This window comes from Carassius gibelio, chromosome B6 (genome assembly GCF_023724105.1).
Source record: "Carassius gibelio isolate Cgi1373 ecotype wild population from Czech Republic chromosome B6, carGib1.2-hapl.c, whole genome shotgun sequence".
Lineage (NCBI taxonomy): Eukaryota > Metazoa > Chordata > Actinopteri > Cypriniformes > Cyprinidae > Carassius > Carassius gibelio.
The window spans coordinates 11,571,658-11,583,780 of NC_068401.1; the positions used below are offsets into that span (position 1 = coordinate 11,571,658).

General features: G+C 34.9%; 1 protein-coding gene across 1 annotated transcript; it reads right to left on the reverse strand.

Moving 5' to 3' along the window:
* Positions 1-19: 19 nt before the first annotated feature.
* cb6h1orf210 (chromosome B6 C1orf210 homolog) lies at positions 20-6,570 on the reverse strand. The gene is made up of 5 exons (XM_052558083.1): positions 6,430-6,570; positions 2,773-2,890; positions 1,972-2,410; positions 965-1,048; positions 20-860 (listed from the first exon to the last, which is right to left on the reverse strand). The coding sequence occupies exons 2-5, from the start codon at positions 2,875-2,877 to the stop codon at positions 469-471; spliced, it is 1,020 nt and encodes a 339-aa protein (XP_052414043.1). The 5' UTR covers positions 2,878-2,890; positions 6,430-6,570; the 3' UTR covers positions 20-468.
* Positions 6,571-12,123: the final 5,553 nt, after the last annotated feature.

Below are 12,123 nucleotides of genomic sequence, written 5' to 3' on the forward strand. Positions count from 1 at the left end.
GCGTTTTTCAAAAAATGTAAAAAAACAAAAAAACTAATTTTATTTAGAATTTAAGTAAAACATACAAACATACAAAATACAAAATGTATATGGTCCAAAACGCAATTAAAAGTAAATGTAAATGCAAATTATGAAGACAAATCAAATTATCATTTGAAAAAATAATAATAATACATTTCATTAACAATGTTAACATTGTAAAAAAATATTAACAGATCATTATTTTGTAAGGCCTACTGTAAATTCAATTGTCATTCAACTTTGATTCACCTATTTTCAAATATTGATTAAAAAAAGTGTCCCTAGAAAGTATTTGGACATCTATGTCAAAATGTATTAATTTCATTGGAAATATTACACCATTTAATAAGAATAGTTTAGTGATTATAGAGTATTGAATGTTTGTTACAGACTACGTAATGCAATTGAAATTATAAATAAGATTGAACAACATTAGACTTAATAGTGCTAGCCAATACTAAATTCAATCTCTTCCTCCTCCTCGTCATCATCAGTCAGTGCTGCTGCTCTTGTGGCTCTCTCACTCTCACTTGCTTGAATATAATTGTCTTCAATAAACCCGTCGTCATCCGCCTCAATGTCATGATTAGGTGCAGCTGTCCGAATCCCTGGGCCACCTTGGGTTGAGAATCCCACCTCAAAGTTTGCGTGGTCACACTGACTCGTGGCATCTACTTCGCTGAGCCTGGAGTGCCTGTAGCTTGCCAGATACTTGTGCACGACTTTGCATTTGGCCATCAAAGCGATAAGGACAGAGAGGGTGATCGCTGACCCCAGAACACCCACAAATACCTTCCAGCTTTCTGATGATGTTTTGGGATCATCCTCCTTTTTTGTTTCTGTGCATAAAATTTTTATTTAGAATGTTAGCTGAGTTTCAGATGTATAGATGATTATAAAAGTTATAAAAGTAGATTAACACTATATTAAAAAAGGTTTTGACCGTTAATTGTTGTGATTGCATCTGGTGTCACAGTTGTAAGTAGTTTACGAAGGAAGGCTCCATAGTTGACATCCTTAGAATATCCTGCCAAAAACATGATTGTGAAATAGTGTTTATCAAAAAAAAAAGAAGAAGAAAATTTTGTGGCACACAAATAGCTTATTTTTCCATATAAATGTAATTCATGCAGAGAAAACTTAATGTCACTAAGTAATTGCTGGTCCTCATCAAATTCTCCAACATACATAAAAAATGGAATTCACTTATACACTGATTCAAATACTCTTTTTTTATGATGCACCGGCTTAAAATTTCTGCTTTCAAATTCATATAATTTTTATTGTTTTGGGGGGGAGGCACAAAGCTTGGATGTTTCAAAGGGTGATTCAATTATCCTGATATCAGCAAAAGTAGTTTTTTAATTAAAAATGTAGTTGAAAAAAGTTATTTGTAGTTTATTGTTTTTTCTTTAAAAATAATAAAATGGCTACACTGCTTAATAATATTTGAAAAGCTTTATAGACAAAAAATATATAGGTAAAAACTAGTACGTGACTGGAAATATCAGATCATTGACTTTTTATGACAAGGCAAGTTTAGTTTAGGTTATCAAATGTCATAATTCATGAATTCAGTCATTCTATATATATATATTTATATATATATATATATATATATATATATATATATATATATATATATATATATATATATATATATATATATATATATATATATATATTAAATAATGATTAAGATTTATACAACCACTTGCATTTAAGATGTAAGGAATTCTTTTTTATTTGATGCCACATTACATTTTTGAAGTCACTCAAATCAATCCTGTCTTGAAAATGGTATAAAAGCTTTTCAAAAATGAAGCCAACAAGAAACCAAAAATTGCATATCTTAGGAATAGAAACTAGATTTGTAAAAGATTTCTCCTTTTCACTTCGCCAGTAAGTAATAAACAAAATCTAATACAGACAAAATAAAAGTATTCATACCATCATCTTGGTCATCCTGTGCCATGCGCTTTGAAGCTCTGATCATCATTCCTCTGTCTCCCTCTTTCTGTCTGTTATTCTGTTCCACAAACGGACTCAATCTCAGGTCTTTGACAGCAGTCGACTGAATGTCCCCCAGGAGGAGCATCTGTAAACTGGAAAGCTTGACCAGAGCGTTTGCCTCCACTGCGTCCAGTTGACACCTACTCAGGTCTAGTATTTTAAGAGAAGAAAGACTGTAGAGATGGTCTTTTAACAGTAGGGGGAGGTAGTTTCCTGATAGATTCAGTGAGACTAAGTGGCTGAAGAGGTTTAGGTGCTTGAAGCTGTCACTGTGGGTTAAGTCTAACAGATTGTCAGACAGGTCCAGTTCGGTTACATTCATCCAGATATGCTTTGGCACCGATGTAAGTCTTTTCCCACTGCAGTCAAAAGCAGCCTTTAGAAAGAACGAAATGCGTTATGAAACTAGAATCCGCAACAGTCAATTGAATTGTACTACACATATGAGGATTTAAAAAACACATGTATTTACATAGACTATAATTAAGCTCTGTTCAATTAGTATTTTAAAAAAGAAAAAAAAAAAAGAAAAAAAAAAAAGGAAGAAAACCTATTTGCGGTTTCAAACAAGAAACAAGAAATGTCTTTTCTCACGACTTAAACTACTAACAGTCTGGTAAACCTCTGTCACCGAAAACAGGAAACAAGTGCCTACAAACAGGATACTCCTGATGTAGCAGCACTTGCTCTGGCTCAGGGAACAAAAGAGGCCAGAGTGTGTGTGTTGTTTTTCCTCACCGTCTCTCTGTTGACCGTACATGGGCCCACGGTCTGGAGTGTGTAGCATGATCCCGAGACCCAAAAACACAGGAGCACACACACTGTGTGTGTAGCTGACCCCATGTTTTCCTGCTTCCTGCAGAAATTAAGGAAGATATATGACATACATTTAAGTGGCCTTCAGCACTGCGAGAGCTTGAGTTCTGTTGCCATTTCATAACTATATAACTTCATATGAATCTTTGTTTTATTGGGTAGTCAAGGCAGCTTATTGACACTGTCAGAACAGTGGAAAGAATCTAAAATGTCCCGCACACTTAGTAAATGTTTTTTGAACACTGTAAAAAGTAGTACAAACCACTTACATTTGTTGGTGCAACCTAATATAGTCATGTTGATTCAATCATATTAAATTATCATTTTGATTTGTTAATTTTCTTTTCTTTTTTACCCATATTTATAAAATACTTAATTAAACAATGTTAAAACTAAAACAGTTGTAGGCTAAAACTGTTATTATTATTTGTATTATTATTATTATTTCAATACTATATATATAAACCTATATTACCTCGTTTCATATTATCAATTGCACAAAAAGAAAAAAAAATCTATAATTCAATGGGTTCCTGATAACAGGAACAGGAACTCTAACATGCTGACACATGAAGTGATCCACCACTCAACTCAGAATAACCCTACAGCAAACAACTGGGACAGTTGAATTTAGCTCAGTAGCATTCGTATTGCTTAGATGATACTACACTTTAAGTGAAGTTAACCTGTGGCAAATTCAATTGAATGAGCATGATTTGGAAAGGCACAAACACATTAATAAAAGGTTATTAATAAAGGTAATAAAAGGTAAACAGCTGATAATGCATATCAGAGCAAAAATCAAGCTCTGAGGTAAAAATAACAGGTTTGAGTCAAGCCACACATCTGGGGAAGGGTTCAGAAAAATAAATCTGTTTCATTGAAAGGTCAAAGAAGCATGTAGTCTCGCTTAACCTTAATGGAATAAGTTTGAAGTTTGAGAGCTGGCCTTCTGGCCAAACTGAGCGACTGATGGAGAAGGGCTTTGGTTAGTGTGGTGACAAAGAACCTGCTGGTCACTTTAGTTGAGCTCCATGATCATATGTGGAGATAGGAGAAATCTACAGAAGGACAAACCTGACTGAAACACTCCACCGATCAGAGCTTTATGGCTGTGTGGCAAGACTCAATCCTATTCTTGAGTTAAGACATATGAAAACACTTAAAAAAAAGAAAAAAAAAGCACCTAAAGAACCCTCAGCCTCCAATGAAACTCAATTCTAAGCATCATGTTTAAATTAAACTAAGCACTGCTCATCACCTGCAGAGTACCATCTCAATGCACCGAAATACTGAGATAGCCTTAAAGAAAGCCCAATCAGAGCATTCATAACCTCAGACTGGGCAGAAGGTTAGCCATGCAACAGGCAAATGACCGTAAACATTCAGCAAGAGTGGCTTATAGACAACTCTGTGAAAGTCTTTGAGTGAGCCTGGGATTGAACCCAGTCAAATATTTCTGGAGAAGCCAAAAAAAATGAGCATCTGCCCCCATCCAACCTGACGAAGTTTGAGAAGCGAAGAGATGAGGAGAAGGATGGCAGATAATTGCCAAATGCTGATGTGCAAAGCTTGTCACATCATACACAAAAAGACTTGAGGTTGAAGGTTCTTCAGGTAAATATGTAGTTAAGGGTGTGAATACTTATGCAGTGTACTTATTTCAGTCTGTTTTATTTATTTATTTATTTTTTTATATAATTTACGAAGTTCTGACAATTCTGTTTTTGCTTTGTCATTATGGTTTATTGAGTGTAGATTGATGTGGGAAAAAAGTAATTTAAAGCAGTTAAGCAACAACATAACAAAATGTGAAAAGGTGAATGAATACTTTCGCAAGGCACTGTAAATGGACATGAAATACTGATGTTGTGGGATGTGTAAAGAAAGTGTGACAAATAGCATTAGCTATTTAGGAAATTCCCTGCATGGGACAATGTTCGGTTATATTGTTTAGTCATCATTATGCGAACATATTTAACCACAGAATGCTAAAATTTACCAATAAGAGTCCAAGATTCCTGAGATTAACCTAACAAGGTGCAATAAGGGTAATGAAGTACAAAAAGTGCAAAATAAATCAATAAAGTTGATGTTTGCTTCTAAAATGCATTTCAAAGAACTTGTTCAAACGACCAGGTAAATAACCTAAAAAAATTATTCTGAATTGTTAATGATATCAAATAAATATTAGATGAAAATGAATCATAAATCTAATAATACCTGTCATTACCATTATCTTAAAACTAACATTAACTGCCAAATTAGTAAACAAGAATAAAAAAAAAAGTGTTGTCAACTATATTTTGCACAAAAACATGCAAATGATATTGTGATATAGTTATAGATTGCCATGCAAATGTTTTGGAATAATGTGTGTGTGTGTGTGTGTGTGTGTGTGTGTGTGTGTGTGTGTGTGTGTGTGTGTGTGTGTTGAAACAGAGAGTATTTGTATGTTCCATCTCACAGGCTTTAGCATTTCCTGCTTATCTGCTTGTGGCTTCCATGGGTCACATTTCATAGAGGGCTCAATATTTTTTATAGGGGCCCTTTCTCTCATTCCCTCCCTCTCCCACTATTCATTTCAGGCTGTAAACACTCCTTAGGAGCTGCTTTTATCTCTTCCTGTTTCAGGACGCCCCTGTAACAGCATACCTGCAGGATCTGAGAGTCAGCCAACTTGGAAGTGTCTTCATCTGTGTATGCTTATAAATGTGAGAAAAACAACTTAAAAAAAGGTGTGGTAGAAGTAGGAACTGATAGGATCCTAACTTCATCTTTATCTCTTAACACTACAGTACTTTCAGACTAACAGCCACCAGATCCTTTCCCAGACCTTGCTGTGCGGGTTCAAACATACTGCGGAAATACGGCGCAGAAAAGAGTCTTTCACCTGACCTCCCGAAGGTCAAGTATACACTACATACACACCCTCCCTATTTACTTCTAGTTTGTATGTTACTGATTACATTGGCACTAAGGACTTTGCATTGTTGTTTTTGCATAAATAAAAAAGAAAGCTATAATGTTCAACACAGCTTTAAATGATCAATTATGAATCAAATTTAAAATGTTCCATGCATGAAGTTACTGAAAAGTTTGAAACAAATTCAAACATGTATGTTTACGTTTATCCTTAACTTTTTGCTTTTTATTTTGTTTTTGCATAAAACAAATTTGGAAATGGGTTAGGCCTACCTTTTCAAATGATCCCTTGATACATTAGACAATCTTATTAGGTCTTATCTGTCAGCTTAGCAAGTATGCGGTTAACTATGTTGATTCCCATAATAGTCCACTTTATCTTCCCGAGAAGTTAGCTTGTTGTGGTCGACAACAGAATGTAAAATGACATGAGGGTTGACAGGTGGAAATGTGAGATCTTTAAATATTAAACTACCAACAAAATTGAACAGTGTGTTAAGATGTTGTCTTCCTGCTCATATGTGCCAAAGAGATCACAGGTTGGGCTTTGCATTACTTTTGTCACGTTAAAAAGCTATTACACAAACACATAGATATTTAGAGATTAATTTAAGCATCAGATTACAGGGAAAGAAATGTTTTAAGGCAACTTACCTGAGATTTGTCTCTTCTGGTTATTTAGGATATGTCAAAACTTATGGTTTTTCTCCTCAGACGTCACATTTTAACATGGACAGGTTCATTTTTTTTAGTCATTTCCAAGATTAAGGAAATGGCAGGTAGGTTGTGCAAAGGTTGCTGGAGGTGTGTCTTTAGCTTCTCATTCTCAGATAAAGTTAATTTGTAACTGGATGTCAAAAGGAGCTCTACTTCTTCTTTTTTTGTTTTACCTTGCAGTTGACATTTGAACTGATGACACAAAATATTTCTTAACACACTTCGTCCCCTTGGAATTATACTAGTTTTGAGATATTGAGCTTCAAAGTTTTTGCATTCCATTCAACTGTGTAGATAGAGCCTTACTGTTTTTTAAAATAAAAATCCCATAATGTATGCAACATAAAACAAATCTATTACATAATGTAAATAAGTTGTCACAGAAAAACAATATGGGAATAACTCAATTTTGACAAACATTTCAGATAATTCCAAGGGGACGACTTGTAATATGTGACCCGGACCAGAAGCACTTGGTATGTGTTAAAAAAAAAATTATTAAAAAAAAACCCCGGAGGAAAGTACGGATAGAGATTCACAGCACATAATGAGTACAGCTGTGAAAGCTTCATTCTCTTTAACAGGAAAAAACAACCTGAGCTCCACAACAATGGACAGTTTGTCTTATAGGAGGCATAAATGATCAAGGTGTCTGTGTTTGGCACTTAAACTGCTGTTATTGCTGTTTGTATGAGAGCATTTGTCAGTATCTGGCATAACACAATATTTTTTTTTATATTCTTACTTACGTGCTTGCTTTCCACCCTCACCACAACCCCAATCAATTTGTCTGTAATTACTGCATTAATTGTACATTCCTGTAGCTCAGCAGTAGATCATAATGGTTGCAACACCAAGGTCACAGGGTCAGTTCCTAGGGAATGCATGAACTGTTCAAACGTATATCTTAAATGCAATGTAATTCACTACATAAAAGCATCTGCCAAATGTAAGTTAATTTGTTTTTCTCTTCTCTCCATGTTAATTAAACTCTATAATATGCACCAAATCTGCCCAATGGTTTTGTTATATGATATGACTCAGGCATCTCACGTACCAGACCTATTGTTTAGCTGGGAAAGCCCATTCATCTGATCGCTTTGGTGGTCTCACACTCCCTTTTGGCATCTGCAAAACACTAATTTCCTTTGGTAATGGCAGCTGAAAATCAAGTTCCCTGCAAAAGAAAAGCAATTTGTCCTAGTTAATTGTGATTTTATCACCAGAGTGTTTTGCTTGGCCTCACTCAGTATGTGCACACACACATTTCCACTTCTGTGTGATCTGTGCTTAATACATCAATACATAAATTCGGCAAATAATAAGATATGAGAGGAAATCGTTGGTCTTAAACAGAAAAAATGTGTTTCAAAATCTTCCAACTTAAATACAATTGTAGCGCTTCTTTTATTAGAGAAAGTTCCTTGCAATAAACATTTCTGGGAATGAAACTGCATGCTGGACAACAGGGGACATTCATAGGTGTACATACCACTGCTGTGAGTACCGCTTTGTGTCGTTTTGAAATACCTTACATTCAAACATAAAACTGATGGCAGCAGCCATCAATACAGTTCATTAAAACCACCATTAGGACTCTCATGATTGATTCTGTAATTTTAGCAGCAATTGGGACGTCATTAAGAAGCATTGTGCAGAAGTGTTTAGTTTAGTTTAGTCACCACTGTACCAGCAGGAACTTCTGGTTCAGACCCAGTGCATGCTGGTTCAGAGGCAAGCGGTCATTACTCTGGCTTTTTTCTAGTGCGTCTCATGGGAACTGGGTGGTGGACTGAGCAAACACTCAACAGACAGGAGACCAGCAGTTCTTCCTGTTTCTGTGTGCTTACTATTTGATTCCTGCCAGTTTCCTGGTCACATATCAGCTCCCGCAGCACTGCTTCCTGCCACAGAGTCACCAGTGACTGCCGCTGCTAACCACGCTCATGGTTGCTTCTTACCTTTATACAGAATAAAAACAGAATAGAGAAAGCTAGTGTTAGAGGTCTTTACACACACACACATGCATATATACATATATATATATATACATACATACACACATATATATATATATATATATATATATATATAAATATATATATACACACACACATACATATACATACACACACACACACATATATACATACACACATATATACGTAAACACACTCATTTAGAGGTCTTTACACACACACACATACATATATACATATATATATATATATATATATATATATATATATGTATATACATGCACATACACACATATATACATACATATACACACACACACACACACACAATTGCATAATAAATGAAAAGAAAATAGAATACAAAAAGATTAGAAAGGTAGTTAGATTTTTTTTTAAATAATAGAATTAGAATAGTGAGTGTTAAAGTCAGAGAGTCAAATAAAGATAGAAATAAAAACAGAATTAGAATCATATATCTCTTAAGATAAAGTTCAAATTTTATTCATATTAGTTTCATCATTTTGTAGCAATGAATAATTGTTCATTTTAAATAAATTCATTACTTAAATGCCCTTACTTAACCTGTTAAAGTGACATGATTGTAGCACAAATATCAGCAATTAAAGGGTTAGTTCAACAAAAAATTTAAATTATGTCATTAATAACTCACCCTCATGTCGTTCCAAACCCGTGAGACCTCTGTACTAAACCAATGTTTTCTAATGACTCAAAAATTGACCAGACCTAAATATTTACTAAAATATTGATACTACGTGAACATGAATAGTATAATAATAATTTCCACTACACAATTACAGAAAAACCATTAAAAAATTTTAATAAAACACATTTTTTGTTACATTGTGTGCAAAACAACACCACTGAGCAATGACAGAATTTTAGCTATTCTGTTTATGTTTTTATTCTGTTGTTGTGTAATTGTTAAGTAAATATTCAAGACAATTATCCAAATTAAAAATAAAAGCCGCACTTTGACTTGAGTTCATGTCTGAAGTCAAGTCTGCTGAAAATGGCAAAAAATTCATAAAAAAAAAAAATAGATGGATGGATGGATAAAATAACCGATGCATGTTAGTTTAAAAAAAAAAGGTATGACCATGCTCATATAGAAACATTATTCTGTGCGCGTGTTTAAAAACAGTTGTGGAATTATAAGTCATCCAGGGGTCTCTACAGAACTACAATATTCAGTCCTGTTATGATTAGAATTTCCTCACATTTGATCTTGAATTAATGATGCAGCATTCTTTACTGATTGAGGAAGATGGGTCAGATGTTTTTCAGATGATTTCCAAAATCACAACTTGTACACTCACATAATTTACAGGGGTCATAACCATTTGTGGATGTTGAACATAATAGAGTCATATTTTGGCTCTCCTTTAAGCGTGTGCCAGCAGCAGTCTAAATCATTCATTTATATAGTCAGAAATGACACAAACAGATGTAACAGATCTAACAGCAGCAGATCTGTAGGAAGCGCCGCTTCTAACATCCATCCACTACATTGTGCTCTCCAAATTCAGTCTGTGTAGTGACCCCTCGCTGGACCCCGCGGCCTTTCCATCCAATGTTAAACATGTATGTGAATGGGAGGGGAAGAGCTGACAGAGAGCGGGACCCATAGTGAGATGCCCTGCTGCGTGCGGAACATGGATTTCCACTGTACCACCACACCCTGAGCCAACATGGAAATGAGAGGCTAGACTGATGTTTATTGTTCTTAGATAAGGTCCTATATACTGACATTTCAAAATCACAATGGTAACCATGTACTGTAAGCAATACTGTAAATGAACATGTAAATCAACATAAAGAGCGAATTATGAGTTCAAATGCATGGTTTATGTCCAAATGGGTTGTTGAGAAACTTATACCACCAATAAAAAGTTTAAGGTAATAAATTAATCAAGGTAATGCTTACCAAGCCTGCATTTATTTGATCAAAAATACAGTAAAACCTTTTTAAAACTGAATCTTTGAATTTGAATATTTTAAAAAAGAAGAGAATTTTCATCAGCCATTACTTCAGTCTTTCCCAGAAATCATCCTTATGTGCTAATTTTCAGAACAAAAAACAGAGTGATGCAAACTGTTTTCAAGGATTCTGATAAATCAAAATGTCAAAATAACAGCATTTATTTGAATCTGAACATTTTGTAATAATATAAAAGCCTTTACTGTCAATTTTCCCAAATGCAGATGTAATATATGCACATATATTATACTTCCGCATATACCATATATTGTAATATGCAGTAAAAACATATATATTAGAACAATTTCATGTTGACATATGTCTTGCCCATACAAATATGTGTAATTGTTTTTACATATACAGTATTGTTCAAAATAATAGCAGTACAATGTGACTAACCAGAATAATCAAGGTTTTTAGTATATTTTTTATTGCTACGTGGCAAACAAGTTACCAGTAGGTTCAGTAGATTGTCAGAAAACAAACAAGACCCAGCATTCATGATATGCACGCTCTTAAGGCTGTGCAATTGGGCAATTAGTTGAAAGGGGTGTGTTCAAAAAAATAGCAGTGTCTACCTTTGACTGTACAAACTCAAAACTATTTTGTACAAACATTTTTTTTTTTCTGGGATTTAGCAATCCTGTGAATCACTAAACTAATATTTAGTTGTATGACCACAGTTTTTTAAAACTGCTTGACATCTGTGTGGCATGGAGTCAACCAACTTGTGGCACCTCTCAGCTGTTATTCCACTCCATGATTCTTTAACAACATTCCACAATTCATTCACATTTCTTGGTTTTGCTTCAGAAACAGCATTTTTGATATCACCCCACAAGTTCTCAATTGGATTAAGGTCTGGAGATTGGGCTGGCCACTCCATAACATTAATTTTGTTGGTTTGGAACCAAGACTTTGCCCGTTTACTAGTGTGTTTTGGGTCATTGTCTTGTTGAAACAACCATTTCAAGGGCATGTCCTCTTCAGCATAGGGCAACATGACCTCTTCAAGTATTTTAACATATGCAAACTGATCCATGATCCCTGGTATGCGATAAATAGGCCCAACACCATAGTAGGAGAAACATGCCCATATCATGATGCTTGCACCTCCATGCTTCACTGTCTTCACTGTGTACTGTGGCTTGAATTCAGAGTTTGGGGGTCGTCTCACAAACTGCCTGTGGCCCTTGGACCCCAAAAGAACAATTTTACTCTCATCAGTCCACAAAATGTTCCTCCATTTCTCTTTAGGCCAGTTGATGTGTTCTTTGGCAAATTGTAACCTCTTCTGCACATGCCTTTTTTTTAACAGAGGGACTTTGCGGGGGATTCTTGAAAATAGATTAGCTTCACACAGACGTCTTCTAACTGTCACAGTACTTACAGGTAACTCCAGACTGTCTTTGATCATCCTGGAGGTGATCATTGGCTGAGCCTTTGCCATTCTGGTTATTCTTCTATCCATTTTGATGGTTGTCTTCCGTTTTCTTCCATGTCTCTCTGGTTTTGCTCTCCATTTTAAGGCATTGGAGATCATTTTAGCTGAACAGCCTATCATTTTTTGCACCTCTTTATAGGTTTTCCCCTCTCTAATCAACTTTTTAATCAAAGTACGCTGTTCTTCTGAACAATGTCTTGAACGACCCA